Below are 25,937 nucleotides of genomic sequence, written 5' to 3'. Positions count from 1 at the left end.
AGCTTTAAATGTCATTGAATACCTCAGAACAATGATTTAAACCCAAATCTGACCGCGCTGCTATTAGCTAACAGAAACCAAAAATGATTTGATGACGAGGGAGAACTTCAGACAGTCTTCATCACAGATGTTGCCTTTTTCGGTTGAGGTTTTGGTTTTCTTTGTACCAGTTTGGTTGAGAGGCGGTTGTGACACACTAGAGGATTTCCCAGGTAACAGTGGGATTTTTGAAGAAGTGGGATGTTTGATTTGGCCAAATAAATTCTCATGATTTTACTCAATGAAACGTTAAAATATTCAGAGTTCATGTTCATTTCTATTCCCGGGGATTCCACCCTCAGTGAGATGTCCTGCTGCGTGAAATGCCCCACAGGTCAAACTGGACTGAAAGCAAACGATTACGCTTAAAGAAAGCACAATGTGAGAAGGTACGCGAGACACATGTAACATGTATGACACTGTGTGAGTTAGTCCATGCTTTACAGCCTTCCAGCCTGGAGTGAGTCATGCTGTCGTCTGAGTGTCTCATAATAAAAATGGTGATTGACTTGAACTGATGTTTGTCTGGTGTTTTTGGCTCAATAAGTGACTGGTCTTGTTTAAGCAATTTAAGATTTATATTTGAGATGTCCACAAGGTAAACAGTTTAACTTCACTAAACTCAAATAGATTATATATGATATGTTCACATTCAAGGTTTTATTCTGAGCAGCAGTTTTGCCATTCATTCGATTTACAAAAATGTTGAATTGCACCTTTGGAAACAATATAGTGTTTAAACATTCTGTGTACTCAACTGAACAGCAATTCTACTGAAGAGACCAAATCATATCCAATAATGCTCTTAACGTGTTCAGGAGGTCCAAAACCAAAGTTGTGGCTCTTCTGCTAAGTGCTGATTTCCTCCTTTGGATCGGAACATCATGGAGTTGTGAAGACGGATGTTAAATCTTTTGTCGGCTGCTCCTGTAATAAAATGGAGACGTATGTTGTACATAGTTTTCAAACACAAGCCAACAACGTGACCGTCTGCTGTAGATGCGTGAGCTCGAACGAGGCATGGTTAGTTATTGCTGTGCTGTGAATTGACGCTGACACTAATGTTTGACACTCACTTCGATGAGTCCAGGCATGTCCTGTATGATCCCCACCTCGTCGCTCTCCTGACGTCTCCTCAGCCTCCAGGCCTTCCCTACGATCACCGTGGTAACCAGCAGCATGGCCGCTGCCGTGGAACAGACCACAGCTGTGACCACCGTGGGGTTTCCAGCACCTCCCTGCGGAGGAGCACCTTGGTCCGCCGCCTTCACCGGCCTGCCGTCAGTTCGGACTGCGGGGCGGACGAGGGGCTGAGAGGCCAGCAGATCGGATATATCTGAGGACGAGCGGACAAGAACCGTGACGTTTCAGAGACGGGCTGATCTTAGATGTGCATCACAGATGTCTGAGTGACTCCACACCTTCCAGACTGAAGAGGAAGAAGGCATCGTCTCCTTTGATGAAGTTCCTGCTCTTTAGTCTGCTGTGGGTGATGAAGCTGCTCGTTCCGGTGCCTGGGCCCCGGTAGTAAGAGCTGCCGTCAGACGCAGTCACTTTGGAGCCCACCTTCCTGGGATCGTCCCAGTAGAACTCAGTGCCTGTGGGGAGGAGGGGAGGGGGGGACAGGTGATTCTCCGTTTGACGAACAAAGCAACAAATTAGCGCGCAAAGAACAGAATAAGTGTCTAGTCAAGTTATCCACCCTTCTCTCACCGTCAGAAGACATCTTGTCGGGGTCGGTGGTGATCATTCGGTGCATGTTCATCTGCTCTCTGACGTCAGAGTGCTGATCCATCAGGGCCATAGTCGCCTGCTGCCACGGACACGGCCACTTGAGCCTGTGGTCGTTGGGGCCTGAGGTCAGGTAGAAGTAGGTGGCCATGTATCCTGGACGGTCGCTTCTTCCGTTAATGTACACGCCGACCTGCAGAGCGGTGTGAAGCAACGTTAAAGCACCGTGTAAGCATGTGACGGTAATGTCAAGTAAATTGACCATTTAACTAGAGGCCTCCCCAGAACAGCAGTTGTCCAATTGTAGCTTAGCAACCACAGCTGTCCACAGTTGGCGAGTCGAGCTTTGGTGTTCTTCAAGATTGAGAGAATCGGATATTTAAAAAGGCGTTTACCTGGAAGGAGTAACCTGCTGGTGACAGAAAGCGAGGGCTGTATAGCTTTTCTCCTGCTGGAGTGGTGGCCAGCAGGCGGGTGATGTTGCGGATGTGCCAGATGTGCTGAGGGCACTTTGTGGATGACAGGTTGATGTCATCCAGAGAGAAACCTCCTTTCGATGGACCCTTTCCCCTCACGCCCTCAAAAACCACACGGGCCTTCCGGGTCACATTCAGATTGATGTTCTGCAGTTCCCAGGAGCCCATGACGCCTCCTGTAAAGAGTACCGATAGAATAGACATTAAACACTATTAATGACGCATTTATTACTATAGTTGAGGTTAGAGGTTCTCAAAGTCGAAAAACTTATCCTCTCGTGCATACTGTATATCACACGGTATGTAATATTGTATATTTAATTTGTGTACCTGAAATGCTCTTGAAGAGCTTGAGTTTGCCGCCGGGGTTGACCTCGTCATACTCTCTCACCCAGATGTTGAGAACATCATCCGCTGCGGCGGTGTTGTGGAGGAAGAACTGCAGACACTGGACTCCAGGTTTGGGGTAAAGCCAACGACTCTCCAGGAACGCACGGTCAGCAGGTTCTGCAGAGGCGGTGCTGAAGTGCATGAAGTAGCCTTTTCCTGGGGGCAGGGGAGGACAACAGTGGGTAATGTTGTCACATTTGTCAATTCAGTGAGCGTTAAAGTCTCCCCCAAGGTTGCACTGGCTGGACTACGAGGGTCTCAAGTTTTATTAGCCAGCATAGGGGCGGATAGCAGCGAAACCAAATGATGTCTATTTCTAATAAATCACTTATAATTAGCTATTGATCTTGAACAACACTGTGTTTTTACTGCCAGCCTGTACTTTGTACAGGTCACGTTATAAATCACTTGAGGCAACCTTTGTTTTTAAATATCTTCAGACAGTAACTCTAATCAAGGCCGTAGCTGAGGCTCGATAAGCTGATAAAGTTTATTAACTGCTAATTGGACAACAACACAGAGAGGTGCATGATAAATTATTATAGCGTATGTGCTTTATCCGCATTTTCCGCTGTTTGACTTTGCACAAAGTTCAGCACCTCGACATGTATTTGTTTTTAATGGCAGTCACCTTTACACTGTCCCATGTGGGAGAAGTCGGTCTGAGGCCCTCCGCTTGCAGAGCTGAGTTGTTCCCACTTTGCCTTGCCGGGACCCTGAATCATCCCACAGATGTTCTCCAGCTCAAAGTTACAGCTGTCCACGAAGGCAGAAGACTTGGCTGTGGAGAGGAAACGGTAAACTTACACTTTCACTACAGAGACTTTCATCTTATCTGACTGGAACTTTCTCTCCCATTCCTGTCATAATCCTTGAAAGCTGCTAAAATGTACATATATTTTAATAGATAATATATAGATACATAGTCACTTATTTTACATTCTCTCACCATTTACAATCAACGAAAAAGTAACAAAATAAGTAAAACATAAACAACGTAACATAAGAACAGAAACGCGTCACAAACATCACTAACGTAACTTCACAATAACTCAACAACCGTTTGGGACACAATGTCTCTAACACCGGTCTCCTGGGTTAAAGTCCTGTGTTTGTTCTCAGTCAAACCCTCTTTCTGCTTCAACCAATACTAAGATCAAATCTACCGTAAATCATAATTTCTTTTGTAATATTCAGTTAGACCTAATACTCTCCTTGTGTTGTTGTTGTCAGCGGCCATGACTGAAGATAAAGATCGATATCTTATAGAGAAATAGGCCTATGAGAGGAAGTAGTAGATTCCAGACTATTCTATCAGTGAATGTACATTCTCATCGCTGCACCAGTCTCAATCATTATAAGATGCAAACTTCTTAAGTCAAGACTTTTTAATCAGGACACCTTCGGTCAAATATGTTGATCCAGCTTTTATTTGCCCTCCATAAAAGGAGTGATAAAGGGAACAATATATTACAGAGTGCTCTGACAGTCGGCCTGATAACCGAGGGGTGATATTGCAGGTGGAGAGCAAAAGTACCACCACACACATGATTACATCATAGAATAAAGAACAGAAAGGAGCTGTCTGGATATATTACTGAATATCTGAAGCCTGAAAACACTCTGCATAAACGAGGCCATGGCTGCATGATACGTATTACCAAGGATGATGAATTATAGATTATTGCCTTGGATTATCAATGTAAATCAGCATCATTTTATGACAGATAAACTCTGACCTTTACTTGTAACTCTGCTAGGTTACTATGGGACAAAAATCATTCTTATTTTATGAGGTGATTCCATTTATTGATTGTTCAAACACTTAACCGTGAAGGTTTTCATGTCTCATTTATTGTTTGATGGACAGAATGACCGGTTGAGAGGACTCACTGCATTTGTAGAGGCTGTTGAGCTTGGTTAGGTCACTGGCACTGAAGCCCATCCTCTGACCAATCACATCCATGAAGTGGGGGATCTTGGTGACGATGCTGGGCTCAGAGCCGATGTTGAAGGACGTCTTGCTATAGTGCATCACAGAGCCGTAGTCGTAGGGGACGCCTAGGGCGCTGGACACTGCGTCGTTGTATGTTTTGAAGTTGTGCTCTTTACCTGAGGAGGGCACAAAAAAGATCAGCAGGAGGCGTTCAGTCCTTTGTTCTTGAAAAAGTCAGACGAAAATAGTTCCTGTAAAGTTACCACACGAGTAGAGATTAATTCAGAACAAGTGTTGATCTGTAATTCAAGGTCACCAGGTTCAATGCGATCCCACATGATGTTGACGTAATCGTCCCGGTCGGCTCTGGACTGCTCATGCCAGAAGCCCAGAGCGTGCAGGAACTCGTGCTCAACGGTTCCCAGACGGTCACAGTTTCTACCGATGGACAGCCGCTGCTTCCCCACATGCTGGTTGCCCACAGAGGAGAAGCATCTACGGAGAACGGGAAAGCAAGATTTTACTGTGGTGGAAAGAAAAAGATGACTTTTAATCCCCGGAGAGACATTTGTGCATAACTAATAGCACATTATATTGATATTAATAATGCTCTTTGATTAGGTTCCTGTTGAAATCCCCTGTGTGCTTAAAGCAGTAATAATACATGTTTTGGGCCGCTTGGGGACAGCAGATTGGACTGTAAACAGAACGCTGTAGGTCCAACATTCACTCTCCTTTAAGCTCTGATTGGGTCTCCATCAACTTCCAAAAAAATATGTATGACGGCTAAATGCTCCACTATGTTCACCTGCTGGTGGCTAACTTAGGCTGTCTGCCGTTTGGTGCTGCATGAGCTGGTAGTATATAATCAGTCTATCAGAATTTATTCACTGAAAACAGCTAAAGTTGTGTGCATATTGCGTAAAAATAAATAAAATAGAAGTATCAATTAGTGCAGCTTCAAACATTTGATGGGGATGCAGTGTATGCATCGCTACACTGCATGTTGTGGATTCATAGGACACATTTAACCAAAGACCGTCATAGCTAACAATGATACAGTTTATATGAACTAACGGCAGCGCTCACCCGCTCCCTTTGAACACAGAGATGTAGTTCTCCTCTCCTGTCCATGGTGTGAAGTCAATGCAGGTCTTCAGTCTGTACTGGTCGAATGCCTTCAGGATCACTCCCTTTGCATTCATATCTGCATGTTACACAGTGTGAGACAAAGAAACATATGAAAAAGCAGCGTTATTTGGTGCATATGACAGCATGGTATAGGCACTGTGAATGTGTCTTACCCAGACTGTCCTCTAGGTAGTAGGGAACGGTTGTTGGCCAGCGATACTTGTCTCCTATGATGGAGTTTCTGCTGTCTGTCTGATGGGAATGGAGAAATCAAAAGGTGCAGATGGATAATAAAGAAACAAAGAGTGCAAACTGAAGTGATACACCTGAAACCTTGTGTTTTTAAATGGCTCGCTTTCCTTCATTGCCACGTAAATTAGATTTCCTTCAAGACAATGACGGTGTTCCGTCCCACTAGAAGACTTCACCATCTGTAAGCTTGTCGCTCTATAAAACAGTTCTTATCTGAGTAGGGGAATTTACTCAGTGTCTTTCCAAACAATTAGAATTGTTACATCTGTACATAGCCACCATTTACATTATTTAAATGTATGATGTCAAGCAGATATTATTGTACTGTTACATGAGTTGAGTCTTGTGATTATCATATTTATACTGTTCATATCACACAGCTTTAGCAAATATGGCATCATTATTATGCAAATTATAACTCAATTTGAGGAAGCAATCAATCATCCACATAAGCACATGATAATTGTGTGTGTGTATATATATATTTACTGTATAGAATCAAATTGAATAATCAGAGTAGGTTATTTCTGAGGAACATCGGTGACTAAGAAACGACGCACTCTCTTAATGTGTGAGCGAAAAACCCTTTCTGTGCTCAAAATGTCCTATCGTGCCCAGAATTAAAGACACAAATATAATGTTGTACTCAAATAGACCTGAATATGTAGATTACTTAAGGAGTCTTTGTCTTACTTCCTCCTGTTCGATATCTCCCTCCAGCAGGTCCAGCCCAGCCGCTGCAAAGCCAAGTTGTTTTTTTTTGATACAAGTCCTCAGAGACAGAGACATATTGTACAACAAAGCAAAGCAAGACTAGTGTGTTCACAAACCTTCATTGATGTTAAAGATGTCCCAGTCATGGCCCTCATCAACGTCCGTTTCTGTAGATGTGGAACCAAAAGGGGGGATTACAGGATGATCTTACTTACGATGCAGTTAGCATTGAGCCCTGCCCACAGACCTGAGACCTGTTTATTTTTTAAAATGTCACATATATTTTCATTTATTCTTACATTTAAATTCTGCCGTCTGACTATTTTAAGATCTGAAATGGACTTCCAGGTCGTTCTGAGTGAGAGTCCATATGGCAATAAGCAGATTTATTTCAGGTATTCAATTTGCTGACACCCCAGCACACTAAAATACGTTCAAGTAGGAAGTAGTTAGAACGTTCTCTATTGAGCTGAATGTACAGTGATACTGTTCAGCAACCGCGTACAATGCAAGACATCAGGATCGTGGATATGCTGCCTAAAGATCCCAGGTGTGTAGGGGGCCGGGGAATTTTTAAATCTAAGAGTGTAATCTAACCTCGACCTCAGTAATGTACTTTTTCACAGTAACTAACATGAAAACCATCATTACGTGACTCACCTGTATCCCCTGTTAGCTTAGCTGCTGCCTAGAAAATGCATTAGAGAATACATGAATCAATCAATAGAGAAAATTGATGACATGATTTACTAAATATTGAATTAACAGCTTGAGGTCACAACTCAACATTGGAGCGATGTCACTGTTTTGTACTGGAACATGTTAAAAGATTTTACAAAAATGCATAAGCATACACATACCAGTCCCAGAAAAAAGAGCAGAACGATCCACCTGAGTGCCATGGCTGCAGCTGCAGACATACACTCACACACTGTGTTGGTTCAACCTGCCTCAGTCGTGCTGCGTCTTTGATTTTGTACTGAACAAGAAACACTGACGTGCACGCAACATTCACATGATCTGACTTTTACAACTCGGGTTGAGAGAGATTACATGGTTGTCATATTAATTATTAATTTATTACTCATGATTAGTTTATCTTTCTAGAACCTATGATCTTACAAACATGCACTGCGGAAGATGGTTTGCATGAGTTCCAACATACACACACACACACACACACACTCAGACGTGACCTTAACTGACAGTCCACTTTGTAACACAGTTTTAACCAGTGGTTATCGCATAATGTTAATTTAAAGGAACAGTGTGCAGGATTTAGGGGGATTTATTGGCGGGAATGTAATATAATATTAATCAATATTTTGTTTGTGTATAATACCCTGAAACTATGAATCATTGTGTTTTTGTTCACTTGGAATGAGCCTTTCATATCTACATAGGGAGCGGGGTCCTCTTCCCCATGTTCCACCGCCATTTTTCTACAGTAGCCCAGAACGGACAAACCAAACACTCAGAGAGGGCCGTTCACATTTTTATTTGACCTGAAGGCCACCGTAGTTCTCCGACACGCTTGGAAACAGAGGGGTGAGTAGAGTGGTATTCAGTTGGATGTAATCTACAACCTCACCACTAGATGTCGTGACTTTTCATCAAATACTATACTATTGCTTTTTTGACAAAGTATAGAGGGACTTTTCCAATTTTTTTTGACATATTATACTTTTGTTTTTGACTGGCTATACTATTACTTTTAATGACCTTTTCGACTTACTATACTAAATTCAGACGTGAGAAGTTTGACAGCCGGAGGCAACTTGACACTTTCTGAATTCCAGTTAGTTGCGTCCAATTAGCCAGTATGACTACTTGAGATTCAAGTACATTAAGATCGGGCCACTCGTGGGGCTTTTATGAGCTGTTATTAACATTCTCAACATTAATATAGCAGCAAACAACTAATAAGTAATGTCTACCTGAGCAGGGAATGAAGTCGCTCTCCCTCTGTGTGTGTTGATATCCCAGCTTCTATTTGCTACGAGCAGGCCGGCTGCATGTGCTTTTAGTGCTTTTAGTGTTGGTGAACGTGAGCGTGCTTCACTTTTTAGCTCCCTTCTTATATGATGAAGCCCACCCTCCATTTACCCTCCAGGTAAACACCGTTAGCTCCGTCAGTCCTTTCGCCATAGTTTGCATCATTAGCACTGTTAGCTGTATTTGTCGCCATGTTGAGAGCCGTTGAGAACCAATCAAAATGCTCCTAGTCTCAGATCTTGCACCGTTGAATGTGGCTGGGGTCAATCAAAAGTAAGTGATGAATTCATTGGTATGAAACTCATTGGCATACAGCCTTGGTGAGCCGGAGGGGGGGCGCCAAAGACTTCAAGTAAAGCAGCGTTGTAGAATTGTACCTGAATAATATAATGCTGTATAAGACAAAATATAAAACAACAGCAAATACATCTGTACATTAGTACACATTTACCTATTTATAAATACATTTTTGAGTATCTGTCCAAAATATATTGAAAGTTTAACGAACAAAAATGTTAATCCAAGCAGGAATCCATTTCTAACCTTGCAAATGTCTTGAATATGTGTTTTCATTTTCCAACTATTTGATGAGTAAAAGGATGAGCTTTCTTGGAAACTGTGTCATTTTCTGAGTGATTCAAACTTTTAAATGGCAGTGTATGTTTTTGTATGTTTTTTTTAATTGAACCAGATATTATGAGACTTAATAAAATTCCTCCAGATATATTGTACTCCAAATAAAACTAAATTTCTAGCAACAACCATAGCAGGTTGTCCTGTCTCTGTAACACCTTCGATCACATCATTGGACCAGTCGGTCCTTAGCAGTTATTAGACTGATTGTACAGGTACGGGCCCATAAGATATTTACCACCCTGTCAACACAGGGCGTGTCAATGATGTCAGTCATCGTGGAACAGTTATAGTTGAAGCTATTTAAGCGTCAAACTTCATTATCAAGAGGTAACAGGCACATGGTGTTTATTGATAGTGCATCATTTATGTAACAAAACATGTTTGGATAGAACATTTAAAATCAGTCACAGGCAGCACTGGTGTAGTGAATGAAGCTATGAGTAAACACTGTTCAGCCTGATGAATATAGTAGAAAATAGGCTTCAGTGGTTTTCCTTTTCGGAGGCCATTTCCTTAATTGCACTGCTCGACGCACTATAATCAGAGATGGGCAGTATTTCTATTACTTGTATTTGAAATACGTATTTCAATTACTTTTGAGTATTTTGTAATTTGTATTTGATAGGGCCGATTAAAAAGCTAACGTAATTTGTAACAAAATACTTTAGAGTGGAGTAATTTTGTATTTAAAATACTCAAAATACTTTCTCCAGAATCAAAAAATAGTTCACGAGTTCAGTCTTCAGATCTTCAAGTTCAACAGATTATCTGTCAAGTTAAATATTGTATCTGAGTGTGACAGATGTCAACTAGCTTGATGTATAACTTATGTCTGGGTCTGGCTACATAGCCTATTATTGTATATACATGGTGATGGTTATAATATCAAGCTAGCGATCGATGCTAACATGCTAATGACGCTAGCATGCTGTCTAGGCTAGTGCATAGCCAGTGTTTAGCAAGTTAGCTTATCAGTCGTGTAGCTAGCTATAGGAAGAGGGAGATTGGGAGCTTGTATGTCATATGTGATGAATATTTTCTTGTTGATACAAACCAAAGTTTATGGGCTGTTAAGTCCCATTAATAAAAATACATATATATACATAATCAAGTTGTTGTCTTTCAATAGCTTTGCTTAGTTAGACTAACATTCTTTGACTGTTCTTCCTTTTTGTGCGGTTCACCAGAGCTTTGTGTACATTATAGCCCAAACCTGAATGCTCTGCTATACCAAATTGTGAGAAAACAGAAAATCCAGAAAAAAATATTTCCTATATTTTAAATACAAAATACATGTATTTTGTTACATTTTCTGGCACCAGTATTTTGTATTTTGTATTTTGTTGTAATACATTTATTTGGGGGTATTTTGTATTTTGTATCAAAATACATTTTGATGTATTTTTGCCCATCTCTGACTATAATATGCACAATACTGTATCTGAAAGGCTGCCACTAACCCATCCTCTGGTCTTTAGCCTGAGAGGAGCTAATCAAAGACATTACTGAATGTGGTAAGTGAGCAAACAGTGGAGTGAAGCAGAACATCTGTTTGTTGGTTACTGTATGCACTTTGTCCACTCAGTATTCACACTTTCTAACACCACAGCAGTGCTTGGTAAACAGGCAGGCCTACATGGGGACCCCGATAGCCCAAAGAGCACTTTTTGGAAGTTGCAGTTTAAGATCTGGCTTTAAAGAAATACTTCGACATTTTGGGAAATACTGCCCAGTCGCTTGCTTGCCGAGAGTTACGTGAGAAGATTGAAACCACTCACGTGTCTCTATGCTAAATATGAAACCACAGCCAGCAGGCTGTTAGCCCAGGTTAACACATACTGTAGATCGCTACCAGGGGGATAAACAGCTAGCCCGTGTTAAACAGGATATAGCGTGTTAATTCGTGAGCTTAAGGGTTGTTGCCTGCAGGCAGATTTTGTTGCCTTTGCACCTAGCTTGTTGTTTGACCTCCACCCTTCCAGTATTTGTGCAAAGCCGATCAGCTGCAGCTTCATATTTGATGGACGAATACAAGAGTGATGTCAATCTTCTCATCTCTCGGCAAAGAAAGCACAGAAGCGTATTTTATGTTGAACTATTCCTTGAACTACCAGCGTTGTAAAGCTACATAATGCAGAATTGTTAAAAAAACATTGAGTCACATTTGTACAAATTCTTCAAAACTACTGATTGGCCGACAAGAATAGTGGAAATTATAGTTTCAAAATGCGTGACTGACTTCCACCAGCAGCACGTCTAACTAGTGTCAAGTTGCAAACCAGCCTCAGACCCTGTCTCAAAAAGATATGCTTGTCTTTCTAGCAGCTTTTAGGTTGTCTCTGATACGCATTCCAGCTGTCACAGACTGACCACTTCTCTTTGCAGGGCTTTCCCTCTGTGTCCTTCAGTTGTCCCCATGTCCGTATATATCGGGAGCTTCCTTTTGGACTTCGGGCCTTCCTTCCCCTTCACCTCTTAATGCGGCTTACTCCCTCGCACATGATGGACAGGTACTGGGTCAGCTTCACCATGGCGATGATGATGGTTCCTCCAATCAAGGTGCAGGTTGGCCAGAACAGGGAGTGGAAGACGGCCACCCGACCGTAGGTCTGTGTGAGGATGGCGCTGTCCGATCTGTCGGTGGGGTCCATGAAACACTGCACCGTGTGCTGAGACCTGAGACGCTCCGAAATGTTCTGAACCACAACGTGCGTGGCCGCGTAGTCCCTCCGGCACTTTGGGATGTAGAAGCACTGAAGGGAAGAATACAAAATAAACATTGTTTACTTGTATAGAGCTTGTTCATCTTGTGGTAGTTCAGCGGTCATTAAGTTTACAGAAGTGCTTTTGGCCCTTCACAGTCCACACCTCGGGATTGCTGTCGTGCGTCTCCTCGTTGTGCAACAGTTGCACCACCTTCCCTGAGGAGTTGAGGCTCACGAACACCTGGAGACAGGGGTAACGGGAACTCCTCCGGCACTCCGTTCCGCAGCTGTACGAGCAGTTTACATCACACACGATGGTGGAGTTCACGACGGTGCAGCTGGTCTCGTCCGTCCACACGCTGTAGAGAAAGAGTAAAGGTTTCCAATGTGAGCTGCAAAACGCACTTTCAACGGTTCTGGTGGTTAGTTAGTCACCGAGTGAGAAAATACACATGAACACAAGATTTGTATTAATAATTACAGCGAGGTCACACGCAAAAAAACAACGTGCGTTTCTGTTTTCCGAACTGACACTGAGTCTGCGGGTGAGCTTGTGACTTGTTATTACCGGTCAGAGTAAGAGCGCAGGACGGGGATTCCCAGGACAAAGTACATCATGATGGACAAGCCGACCATGCCGAGGCCCAGCAGTATGGCTCTGTCCTCCCCTGCCCTCAGAGCGGTCACTGTCTTCTTCTTGTCCAGGACGTCATATTGGATCTTCTGGTTGACGGATCTGAAAAAGAGGTCAACTTTATTAAAGATGCACCTCGACAGTTTGAAATGTATTTGTTTCCCTTTTCCAGATAACATTGGACACATCTCCAGGCGTTCAGTCCTGACACTGCCAACTCGTTTGTAGAGTCCACTAAGTAGGGAGCTGTGTGCTGAGACCTGTGGCCTTTACCTTTTTAAAGCACTATATGACTCATGGGGGAGAAATAACACCCCAGTCCGCATGGCTAGAATTAAAGTCGGCTTAAGTTTTGTTTTAAAACATGTGAGGCCCTTTGCATCGCAATGCAATAGCGATGGAGATTCCTGCATTGACGACCTGTGACTTTACAATCTTTAAACGCAGGTACGCGTCTGCATTTATACTTTTTAGAACCTTGTTCTCCTCATGAGCCAGTATGCTACATTAGATCCTCGGATATATAACCCTGCTCGATGTTCCTAAGATGACCCTGGAGACTTGATGTGACCATACTCCTGGGCCTCGCAATATCCAGCATGAGATCAGAAAAGCGAATCATTTTTTTCATCTTTACAATCAATTCTGAAAACCAGTTTTCGTAGACTGGCTTACTTCTGTTTTTGTTACGCCTTTCAATCAATAGTTTACTCATCATTTAATTTTCTAATTTAATCAACTTTTCTGCATTTGAATCAGATCATTTTAGATCAATGACTTTCAATTATTTACTCTTCCAATCGTAGGTCAACTACTTTTCAAACATTTGAATCTGTTATTTTCAGCACTCGTACATTTTATTCAGAAGATTTTCTGGACAGTATTGAATACCTGCTCTCACTTCTTCCATCTGCTGCGTTACCTCCTGCCCACAGAAACATCCTGTCTGAGGAACGTGGGAACTGTAGTCCACCTTTGCTGCCAGAGGAGCTGACCCACCTGCAAATATAAGAGACCGTTATTCAAAAAGAAACTACAGAACCTACGGGATCTGACTTCAGAAATACTATGCGCTCAGAGAGAAGTAACGAGCGACTACATTTATCCAGTAAAAAGTGAATTATTTCCCTTTCAAGTGGTATATGAATATGGAGATAATTCATGACTTTCTTGCACTGTACTTTTGTATTCCTCGTGTTTTATATAGATTAAATTTATTTCATAATAGGGATTTTAAAAAAAGCTGTACTGGGACATGCAAAAACATGTTGTGTTAACAACGACTGAGAATATCAGTCTAAGGTAACAATATCACACATATCAGGTTCACTAGAGTGTACCAACAGAAGACAACATCAAAGAGGACAAAACAACCCCTTCTGGTTGAAAAACCATGTCATCACTGAGCTGGGCCAGCATGCCTCACGATTATTTACAACCCAGGATTAAGAGCAAGAGCCTAATCTTATCCCCGACCTCCTTTCCAGTTGTGTATACAGGTACATTTACTTGATTTTGCTGTGATTGTGTGAAATGTTTTCAATGTAAAATAACCCTGATGATGTCATCAGGGTTAGCTCCGATTGGATTTTTGGGAACTAAATATATATATATATATATATATATATATATATATATATATATATATATATAACAGGAAGCCTGCTTTACAAACTGGGAGCACGGGGTTTGAAAGATGTGGGCATTAACCAGGCAGGGGAAGAATGGAAGAATAATGAAAGAAGTTGAACTGCATTATGGGGAATGTAGGATCCAGTGTTTGTTGGTGCTTGACCCGTATACTAGAGACTAAAAAGTCAGTTTATCTCTGCGTCCTTTTCAGTCATTTTTTTATATGTCTATTGCAATTCTCCCAACTTTGTGAAAGTGCGATTCGACTACAACACACCTTTTAAAAAAGGTTCCTTCCTACAGCCACATTAAATGAGGAACTTCTGGTGGGGACTAGTGCTAATATTTAGGTGCTCCTTTCACTTCTCCCGCTGGAACCTCAATACCAAGACATGTCTGTGGCATCAATCATAGAAAAGTGAAATATCCGAAGTTGCATGCATGTTCAGATTCTTAGTCTTTTACATGAAATATCTGTAGAGAAACATGCAGCTTGACAGCTCATCAACCTGCCTGCATGTCCTCCTGTTAGTATGAACAAACATGTAACCTAAAACAACTGTGGGGCTGACATTGCGTGTGTGCACGTGTCTCCCCTGAGAACATTTGTTGGTTTGATTTATGGTTGCTGAGTGCGTTGACTGCCTGCATACCTACACAGGTCTGCATGTACAAGCCTACAGTCTAAAGGAAGTTAATTTTGTAAACCAGTGGAAACACACACACACACACACACACACACACACACACACACAAAATGGTATGTGGACACACTGTATGAAACACATGGCTATCATTCCTTTTTCAGTTTCAGACCTCACGCACCAATGTGAAACACGCTCTGTCGTAAACACTGACGTCGTAAAGGTCAGACAACAACACTGTCACCGAAGCCACGACCTTGCCGTGACATGTCAAAATCATCCATGTGATGGTGCTGTTGATCATTCTATCAGTCAGTGAACCTCAGAATGGTACACACAGTGTCTAACAAACCAGTGTTGTCCTTATTGTCATTCTCAGTGGTTCATAGTGTTTTATTTGAAGTACTGGACTTGCAAAAGTTAAGAAAAAAGTACTCCATTACCAGTAAATGTAAAAAGTATGGAAGTATTATCAGCTGAATGCATTTCAAGCAACGGTGGACTGGCCATCAGGAAGATCGAGAAGACTCTTGAGCGGTGGATCCATCCCAGGCTAAATAGACCGGTGGGTCATAATCATTTTATTTTTCAATTCCAGACGTAAGTAGTTACTATATTGTCCTCGGCCGTGGCGTGGACCACCCTGGCCCTCTCACAGTTGCAGACACCACAGAGCATAACGCTGCCCGTCAGCCTGGGACAGTCTAATACTTTGAATATTGAAGGGGGACACGAGCGACCCCTCCCAATTGGACTGATCCTCGTTTTTCTTGGAATCTTCTACAAAAGGCCTTCTCGTCTCGCATTCCCGGCTGAATTTCAGTCCCAGCACGTCCCTGACTTCAAGTATCAAAAGTAAAAGTACTCAATGCAGTAAAATGTCTCCTGTTACTGATTTGTTATATATGACATTATTAGAGTGTTGATACTGATGCACCAATGTAATTTTAATTGTTGTAGCTGTTCAAGACAGAGCTCGATTTAACCACTGTGAAGTTGGAGCGCCCTCCAAAGGGCCCTCGAGATAAATCTGAGGAGTTATGAGATGGTAAATAGAATATCTATTCTCAAATCTTTGCTTTTCAAATTGAATCGTTTTCCTCTTTAGGCCTCAAACTGTTATTTAATTGCTACTAACTACTACGTTTAGAGGGCCAATGACTTGTTGGTGGAACTGCTAACAGCTCACAGACATTTGACATGTGACAAGGGCCCCAGGAGCCAAAAAGGTTGGAACAGGTTTAATCTTTTACATTGCATTGTATTACAAGCTTTAATGTTTGTTTGTTTTTAAGTCAAAAAGTAATTAACTTTAAATGTAAAAGTATCTGCCTGGTAAACACAAACCATGAGCGATATTCTTTTTCTCATTGTTATTTCATTATGTTGTGCCAGTCTAGAGCACACGTGTGCCATCATCAAACGCTCCAAAGCCAACTACAAAATCTGTCACATCATTTATTGATCACTGTTGAGGAAAAACTATCGATGTCCAAAAAAATGTGATGCATGTCGTGAAGCCGCTGCTCAACAACGTGTTGATCCTCTTCTGACAAACAGCCTTTTCAAGAAATTAGCAGCTCGCTGAGCAGCAAAACACCGCCGTCACACGTGTTTAGACAAAATGTAATAAATAGGAGTTCTTACAGACAGTCTGTAAATCCCTCAGGTGGAGAGTTCAACATGAAGGAGAACAAACAGAAGATCAAAACAGGAAGCTGTTTGGTACCTGGAGCGGTCAACATGACGGGACTAAATATTGACTGAGACATGCTCCACTACACACACACACACACACACACACACACACACACACACACACACACACACACACACACACACACACACACACACACACACACACACACACACACACACACACACACACACAGAGACACGCTTGGCCTATAAAAAAAAGTAATAGGGCCATGAATGACGGACCACCTGACGGGTGCCTGAGTCAATATGTGCTTATCCCGTGTGTGTACGCTGTCTGGTTGGTTGTTGTGAACAGTGTTTCAGACGGAGCTCTTAGCAGCAGCTTAGTGACAGCCTGAGTTTATTGAAATCTACACGGGTGATAAGACGGTCAGTGGTGGGAAATGTCAACGCAGCTAGTGAAGAATCAAAATATAAGATTGAAATCCAAACTCTCTCATAAACCAAGCTGGGGGTTGAAGCCCCCCCCCCCCAAAACTGATTATTTGAATATTTTCTTTAATTTTTGTATTAGGAATACCTTTTCAGGCCACTAGCAGCTATCAACATGAATCGCTTTTATATCAAAGTAGTGCATTTTTTTCTTAGAGCAGTATGAAATAATGAGTAACAATTTGAGTGTACTGAACTGAACACTAACAAACATGTATGTATATTGTATGTAGTGTGCTGCAGAGAGGAAGAAAGGCTCCGTTTCTTTGTGTGAACACAACTGCAGTAAAGCAAGACAGCAAGTAGATTCAAACCAAATCACAAAAACTCAATAGATTAACGCGAGCTGGCTCACAACACGACATCCACAGCATCCCATTTAACAAATCCACTTACCTCAGCTTACATTTCTAGTCCTATTGGTATACGTGTAAAATGATAGGGTGATGATGATGAATTGGAGCTCACCTGATTTCTGATGGTGGTGTTCGGACAAAAGTCAACGGTCAAACTGTTGTAGCCGCTGTCCCCTAACGTGGCACCTCCCTCTTTACAACACCTCCCCTCATGGCCTCATCTTTACCTCTGAACCAAACTAGCTTTCATGTAATGCACTTAGTTCTGCCTGACAGCCTGCTCGGTATAGTCTTCACCTTAATGACTTTCTTTTTACTTCCAATGTCACAAACTGAAGCTTTACGTCGTAGTTCAGAGGACAAGAAAAAAAAGATACAAAGCTAACTTCAGCACTTAAAAAGAAAAAGAAAAAGTGTTTCACAAAATGTTCCAAACCGAAGTGACTCAGGACAAAATATGCTAATGGGTTCTACAGTACTTAGCAGGAAGCAAGCTAATGAAAACTGAGAAGAGAACAGGAACCGGTCAATAATGATCCATCCCCTGGAGCCGCTCTACAAATAATAACCCACAAGCCTTTGTGGCTGAGGTGAAAGAAGCCTCATGGTTTTTGTTTTTGACTCTTCTGTCTGAAGTGCCAGGTCTCTATAACAGCAATGTCACAGAGTTTAGGTCAGCGTCATCAGCATCTGTCAGTGGGGATGTGGGAGGTGGCTTGACTGTGTGGATGGTGGTTTTTTTTGGTGTTGTTGTGTTTTACCCTGCGACATAGCCAGTATATCTGTTTCACCCTGCTTCAAGTCGTTATGCTAAGCTAATCAATTGCTTACTCTGTCTTCATATTAGGACAGTGATAATAATACAAACTTTCTCAGCTAACTCGCTCTTTAAAAAATGAAGAAGCATATCTCTCAAAAGTTCAAACTGTTCCTTTAAGGTTTGGTAAAGTTTGGGGTTATAGCAAGTAAAGTATGGTTTAGTTTAGGCAACTAAAAACACTAAATGTTTGAGAAAGAAATTGTGGTTAGGGTTATAAATAAGAAAACAATAGTTGATTGTGGGGTCATGTCCATGCCCCAGCTGGACCTCCACACCTGCACTTTCCTCTTGGTAGCATGAAGGCATGTGAAGCGACATGCAGAATCCTCCAATACAGATGTAATTCGTGATACTGAGCAGTGGAGACCAAACGAAACGCAATGCTGGAGTTCTATTCATCAATTGGCAGAAATGCAACTTTTGTTTTCGTATTGGGTTGATAAGGTTGCTGCGTGTCATCAGGATATTCATGTGGACAGCTGCTTGCTGACAGTTGCCCACGCGTCCTCTTATGTATTCTTGTGGCCAAAGATAGTGTTTTCCATATTCAAATGTCTGTCACCACAGCAGTATGAGACACACTGCCTTTGACCCTCCGATGGATGTTAGGTATCTGAAACAATAGCTTTGTCTGTATGCATATATACAGTATATATATGAGAGTGGTGTTTGCAATGTAGCACATTATTGTTCCAATGCTACATCACACTGGATTCAAACAGAGGTATAAATAGGTGATGGTTGTGCAAGAATGTAAAAAGGAAGAGGAAGAAAAATTTCACTTTGACATGAGTGCTGTCACTCTTTGCACATGACCTTTTTAACACTTGTAAGAAAAGTGAATAAATAGCTCTTTTCTTACAAGTGTTAAAAAGGTCATGGGCAGCATGTCTTGAGCTCTTAAAACCCCAAGAGGAATGTTCTCTGATGTGGTCATACATCTTATGCCACATACACAAATGCACATACTGTCCCCAACTCTTTGATACATGAACCCCGCAGCTTTTCTGGAAGGCGAGATCGTCAGGTGGCACGGTGACGGCACATGTGCTGCAGCTCTCTGTGACAGGGTTTGTGACACACACACACACACACACACACACACACACACACACGCCTACCAACACACACAGACAGACCTCAACATGATATCATCCCGTAGTCATATTTTGCCATTTGGGCAGCATGGGGGCAGCCTTTTGTGCGGTGTTTTGACGTAGAAGGTTTGCCAGTGCTTAACGTTGGGACATTAATGTGGTCAAACGGACGTGATTGACGTTGAGAAACAATGGGGGTTGGGTTTAGGCAACAAAAACTACTTGGTTAGTTAAAGCCGGTCCTCTTAGTAAAAGTCCTGTGTTTGTTCGACCCTTCCACAACCCCTTCCTTTCTCTCCCACTCTCAGCGGGCTTTCTCGCTCTTAATAATACTTAATTTGCTCTGAGGGTCTAATATTGATGCTGATGGAGTTAGTGGAAAGCCCGGTACGTCTCATACAGACGCTAAAGGGGGCCTTGTGCGTTGGTATCTACACTGATCGCCCTTCGTAAGGGTCTGTATTTGACGCCACACACACACACACACACACACACACACACACACACACACACACACACACACACACACACACACACACACACACACACACACACACACACACACACACACACAGCTGTGATGTCATGGTTCTGTTTCTGGAAGGTTATCTGGATGGCATGCATTTCAGCGTTCAGTTGTCTTTAGCCACCTGCCTGATTGCAGAACAGATAGGGAGAGTCTGACACAGCTGTTGTTTAGAGTCAAAGAGCTCTGATACAGCTTACGAAATGCAGCTGCAGTAAAATAAACTCAATGTGAGATCAATCCTGGAGATACACGTGTAGGATAAAACAGGCTGGATATTGCTGCTGCCACTGATTTCAGCGTTGGGTTTCCACTGCTGTTGTCAGACCAAACTTATGGTTCTGCAGTTTTTTGCTACGTAGGTTGGTTTACCACAAACAGCCAGATGGCTTTAGCTGTCATATTAACTTGCAATATATATATATGACGCTGGAAGATAACAGCCCACAACTTTTTCATTCAGATAAATGTGCTGCAGCTTCAGAAACAATGGTTGTGGATGCTGAGATAGTCCTGATGGGCAGATGGCACCCTGCATGGTGTAGCCCCTGCCATCAGTGTATCAATGGGTGTGAATGACATATAATGTAAAATCGCTTTGAGTGGCTGGAAGACTAGAAAGGCTCGATACTAGTGCAAGTCCATTTTACCATTAGGCCAATGAAAGTTCTCCAGGCCTCTAGAGGGAGAGCTAAGTGGAACAGCTTGATGTTTAGACCTGAGAGAGAGAGAGAGAGAGAGAGAGAGAGAGAGAGAGAGAGAGAGAGAGAGAGAGAGAGACTATGAGAGAGTGTGTTTGTTTCTGAAGCGGGAAGAAAAGTCGAGTAAAGAGGCGACAAAAAAAAGGCACAAATTATTTTTTACATTTGGCCTTGGTATTTTTAACCTGACCGGCCAGATGGTTTGTTACACACAACCATCCGAGAAGCCGTCATTGGAAACTCTTTTGAAAAGATCAGCGCTTTCAGAAATATGCATGGCAGCTGATTGGATGAACCATCTGTCAATCTTGCTGAACCAGTCGGGAGAAGAGCAAAAACATCTTTTCCATTGAGGAAAGCCTTCAGTGCCGTTCTTTGCTCTTCTGTCGATAAAGAAACGCTCTCCAGTTCTGATAGAAACCGATGCTTATTGCATACAATTATTTTACCAGTCAACGGCGGCAACTGCTGTTTGTGGAAACCTGATTGATTCCAATTATGATGCACATTTCTAAACAAAATTGTGTTTAATCAGTTACTACAAACACATTTGTCACACAGCAAAGCTGGTTGGTATCAGCAGCTCCAGGCAAAATACTGTTTAAATGAAACTGCCGTGTGTAAACCATTTACTCTGAACTTGCGAGGGCAGCTCAATATTGCTCAAAGGTCCTCGATGGGTTTCATATTGCAGCACCAAGAGACAGCCCGTCGGCCCACAACACGGTTGGTTTGAGTCGAACATGAATTATCATAAATACTTGAATCAACAGAAAGTAAATTATAGGAGTAATAATGATTTATTAAAATAAATTAGCTTGATTAAAGGGTAACTTCTGTCCATGGGACTATGATTTTAGTATTATTGACACATAACACCAGCTCATTGGCCGGCTCTTTGTTTTAGAATACCATAAAAATGAATGAGACTGAAACAGGGGAGCACAGGCAGAGAGTTGAAAAGACAGTATGATATACTGTAGATGGGATTGGACTTGGCTTGTCTGATATTTTGATATGAGTGTTAGAATGGGTGCTAATGGCAGAGAGGTAGAGACAGCTGCTGTTAATCGTTCAGACCAGACTTCATGGCTCCCCACAGTGAGGTACCGTTAATGGAATGATCCAGACTGCTGGGAAGTCATTTTAGTACATGCAATTAAATTATCAGCTACAGTTTACAGTAGCTTGGGCGCTAACTGAATTCAAATTTGGAGAAACTATTTTGAGACTGTAACAGCTATTTTTGGATTGACAAATCTTAAAGAAAGGTGTTTATGTTTTATTTATTTTCCTTCTGTTTGCGTTTACTTCTTAAAGTGTCAAACTGAAAAGTAGAATGTTCTAAATAAAGCTTTGCAGTTCACATTGTCAGTGTTGCCAGTAGATAAAATGTAATTTTCCCTGTAATTTGTGATATTACATCATAATTCTGTTAAAAAAACATTACCTTTAAGTTGCTTTCTCCATTCTGCTTTCCATCCAATGGGTAGCTATGGTGCAGCTTAACGCACACACAGGCACACACACACATATTTGTGGCTATTGAAAGCCAGACACAGTGGAAATAGCGATGAAAAGAGTGGAGTGGATTTTTAGAGCTCTTTGCTGAAAACAGCTGCGACCAAAAACGATGCTAAGAACTGTGAGAGTAAACCAATACAGTGGCGTTACGGGCCATAAAACTAAAACTATGAACCGAAAGATGCTAAACGCTCCGTAGAGCTGATGTCTGATAAAACAGGATTTACTCACACGTACGATGACTCTTGCTCGTTCTTTCGCTTCACGGGTGATAAAAAGAGTCGTTTTATGAAAACACGTCACGTAGGATAACGCTTCATTTGTGCATGGACATAGCTATCTTAACTTGCCAGCTAGCAGGCCAAGGTAACGGGCGTGTTGACGACTTAGATTGTGCGAGACGAGAGATGTGGTTCACTGAGCTGTTTCACACTAAACTAAATGATTCCGCAACAAATCTATGACAAATTGCGACTTTCTTGACTTTCTAAATTATCTTTTAATACACAAACAAAAACAAATCCTATGTTTGTCTCCAAAAGTTGTTGTGAAGCAGGCCCTGAGATAAACGTGGTGGAAAATCTGGAAGGCGGCCCTCGGCTGAATGCTTTGAACTGCTTTCTGCCATCACTCTCTGCACGTTATTAGTCTCTTGAAACACGGGGAGGGCAACACTTTCCAACGTTAGGGACTCGTGTGCACTCACATGCACGTGTGCCTGGCTACCAAAGCAAACAGAAGCTCGGATTACAGAACACACACACACACACACAGAGGGAGAGTGACTTCATTCTCTGCTCAGGTAGACTCGACTCTACTGTATCTTTACAAAGCAAATCGTCGCTGCTATAGTCATGTTCTATATCTCACAGCTCGACTTGGCTGAGAGTTTGGTCCGTGCAGGAACATTGTGGCAACAAGCATTTAAACCACCATAATGGAGGCAAAGCTCAGACGTCAGAAATTACAAGGAACATATGACACATTGCATTGCTTTTTGTTTTCATCGACAAAGGCAGCCATTACAAAACAGAATTTACGGAACTTGTCTTATCTACTCATGTTAAATAATCCCAAACTTTTGGGCAAGGTAGTCAAAACACCTTCTTGAACACCAAAATGCCACCGGAGGACTTTGCTCCTCTAAAAGGTTTTCCCGCCTTCCTTGATTTTGTCAAAACTGTCTAAGCTTACCTTCAAATGCTGCTGAAGTCAAAAAGTTTCTTGGCTGCAGGTGTTTTCATTCTGTGGCTTAATCCTAACGTCCTCTAAACTGAGCCAGCACGCGACCTTCTGTCTACCAGGGACAGAGCAGCCCTCAGCATGCCTCCCATACTGCAGACTGAGGGACATTAACGACACTGCCCCTCACTGCTCACTCCAATAATGAGTGTGTGATGATGATAGTCTGTGGGATTTAGTGTGTGTGTGGGGGGGGGGGGGGGGGGGGGGGGACAGGGTTTGGTGTGGGAGGGAAAATGGGAGAGTGAAAGGGAAGAGATGAGACTTTGGAGTAAAAATCAACAATTTAGGGGATGGACCAAATAACAAAGAAAACACATGATGAAGCACTTTAAAGCTGCAATATAGAATTGTTCTCATTGAAGCACCAATAATTAAGCCTGGCTAGATGAAAATCACATGGAATACATGTTTTGGGGCCATGTTGAATGTCATTTTAGCTCTATTTTTGGTCTCAACCCTCTCCTGAGGGAGCTTATATGCTAAATGTCAGCATGTTGTTAACGGTGTCTGCTGTTTGGTGTTTGGCATGAAGTGTACAGTGAGCATTTATACTGAAAACAGCTGCCTGCTGCTGGAAACAAAATTGATGAGAGCCATGAAAGTAAAATCGTTAAGATGCAAGTTGTAAAAACAATGAGCTAAAATACGCTAAACTGCTTTGAAAAGCTGAAGGGAACTGCAGGGTTGAGTGATACATTTTCTGTGTTTTTGTCAAGTGGCCCCATAGAAATATGAATCAGTGCAGCTTTGAGTTTAGAAAATATTGTCAGAAAAGATCACATTTAAGAAAAATAAATGCCGACCACTACGGAAACTCCCTATATGATTCCACTTTTAGCTTTCTGGGAACTTAATTTACATCAGAATACATCAGAAGACAAAACCACAATCTCAAAGAAAAAGACAAAAGAGCAGAAAAGCACAACAAAGCCATCTTCAAAGGATGAAAATATGATATGACACTGCTGCAGTATCTTACTCACTTAAAAAAGGCTTCAAGTAAACCCAGCTTCAGTTACATGGAACATTCAAGAACCATGAATGCAGTGGTTTTAATCTGTCAATGACATGAAACATGTATGTTATATTTTGTAACGGTTTATAACGGTTGCTCTCTTGTCTACCCACACAGGTGTTTTCACTTGTGCTGATTAGTTCTCTCCTCAGGTGTGCAGAGGTCGTAGTTCACTGACATCTCTCTCACTCTCCTGCTTCACCTCAGGGCAGATCAACTTACACCTTCCAACATTGTCCTTATTGTTAAGTTCACATTGGTGACATATGGCCTTTTATTGAATTGAGGGAGAAATGGCATTTTATCTCCTAATCTCCATGTACTGCACTCGTTGTCCTTAAACCTTGGTTAAGCTATACAGTCCCGCTCTAGTGGCAGCTAGCTGGCTCCTACAGGTCACTGCTGCCGCCATCAGGCTGAAACACAGCTGAGCATTGAATTACAACATCTGAGGACACAGTGTTGTCAGAAACCTCAAATGTGATCTGTTCCAGACAAAAGACGTGTAAATGAATAGTTTGACATTATGGGAAATATGCTAATTCATGTTGAGACTTCGATAAGATGATTGATACAACTCACATATCTGTCTGTTGAAAACGAAGCAGGAGCTAGGAGGCAGTTAGCTTAGCACAACAACTGGAAGCAGGGAGAAACAGCTCCTGGCTCTGTCAAAAAGAAAACCTACCAGCACCTCTAAAGCTCAATAATTAACACGTTACTTGTTTTTACATTTCAGTTTTTGGAGGGATTAAATGACTCGGCTTTAGTCCCTTTTCCATTCACGCTATACACAAAAAGGCCAAAAAGAATGTTACAGTTCTTAAAGGGCAACTTGCAGGTTCAAAAATGTCGAATGGATGCGTTGCTCAAAACGGCTTCTTTTGCAACCGAATTTCTGTCCTTACGTCTTGAAATCGTTTTCAGGAAAAGGGTTAAGAAAAAGAAAATTGAACAGCAGGTCTTTAAGTGTGAAAGATACAGGTGAGGAGAACAGTGGGCTCACCCTGTAGTGCAATGGGCGCTGGCCTTTCTGAAGCTCCTCTGGTGTAGCATGCTCTGCTCTGTTCGTTTCTGATTGTCTGAGTGAGAGAGAGAGAGTGCCACACACTACACTCTACAGACACACACACACACACACACACACACACTTAAGGACCACAGGATGAAGTGCAATCCAAAAAAGCAAACAAAGAGAGAATTGAAGGAAGGGGAGGCTTTGCTGCTTTTCCTGATGGTGGGAGAGGTCAGCTGCGATCAGACGTTTCCATCCAGTTCAAACTGTGGCGAAGTTTGAACTTTGATTTGGTGAAGGCAGTTGTTGACAGTGTTCATTGAGTTCATCGAAAAAATCATTTTTTTAATAACAAAAGGGCTTTTTATACTGCATTCAAGTGTGCAATAATAATGTTCGGTTATTCTCATTAATTAATTAATGTGGGTTAGGGAATTATTCATGCAGCAGTTTCAACCTCTCTCATTGTTGTTAGACTACCATAATCATGAAGAGCACAATGTCCAATTCCACTACAATTAGTTGTTTGCGGGAATGATTTTTTTTTGTGTGTTTCTTATTGCATAGGCACA

The 25,937-nt window shown here is 42.0% G+C and overlaps 2 protein-coding genes across 3 annotated transcripts; both read right to left on the bottom strand.

Moving 5' to 3' along the window:
* Positions 1–682: 682 nt before the first annotated feature.
* mep1ba (meprin A subunit beta a) lies at positions 683–7,657 on the bottom strand. Its single transcript, XM_079157601.1, has 15 exons — positions 7,530–7,657; positions 7,330–7,357; positions 6,786–6,836; positions 6,649–6,692; positions 5,877–5,955; positions 5,662–5,779; positions 4,889–5,067; positions 4,530–4,748; positions 3,268–3,417; positions 2,577–2,792; positions 2,166–2,422; positions 1,753–1,963; positions 1,461–1,637; positions 1,116–1,375; positions 683–966 (listed from the first exon to the last, which is right to left on the bottom strand). The coding sequence occupies exons 1-15, from the start codon at positions 7,587–7,589 to the stop codon at positions 922–924; spliced, it is 2,094 nt and encodes a 697-aa protein (XP_079013727.1). The 5' UTR covers positions 7,590–7,657; the 3' UTR covers positions 683–921.
* Positions 7,658–9,714: 2,057 nt separating this feature from the next.
* On the bottom strand, positions 9,715–25,409 carry LOC306694674 (calcium-activated potassium channel subunit beta-2-like). 2 transcript variants are annotated; one of them, XM_079157611.1, is made up of 5 exons: positions 25,357–25,409; positions 13,531–13,638; positions 12,574–12,741; positions 12,169–12,364; positions 9,715–12,053 (listed from the first exon to the last, which is right to left on the bottom strand). In XM_079157611.1, exons 1-5 carry the CDS (start codon positions 25,404–25,406, stop codon positions 11,769–11,771), a joined length of 807 nt encoding a protein of 268 aa, XP_079013737.1. In that variant the 5' UTR covers positions 25,407–25,409; the 3' UTR covers positions 9,715–11,768. The 2 variants fall into 2 exon arrangements, with proteins under 2 accessions (XP_079013737.1, XP_079013738.1); XM_079157612.1 differs by lacking the exon at positions 25,357–25,409 and adding an exon at positions 23,285–23,407.
* Between the last annotated feature and the right edge of the window lie 528 nt (positions 25,410–25,937).

This window comes from Pholis gunnellus (assembly GCF_910591455.1).
Source record: "Pholis gunnellus genome assembly, chromosome: 4".
In the NCBI taxonomy this organism is placed as follows: Eukaryota; Metazoa; Chordata; class Actinopteri; order Perciformes; family Pholidae; genus Pholis; species Pholis gunnellus.
Note: the sequence above shows the minus strand (reverse complement) of the source record. Positions and strands in the feature narration are given on the sequence as shown.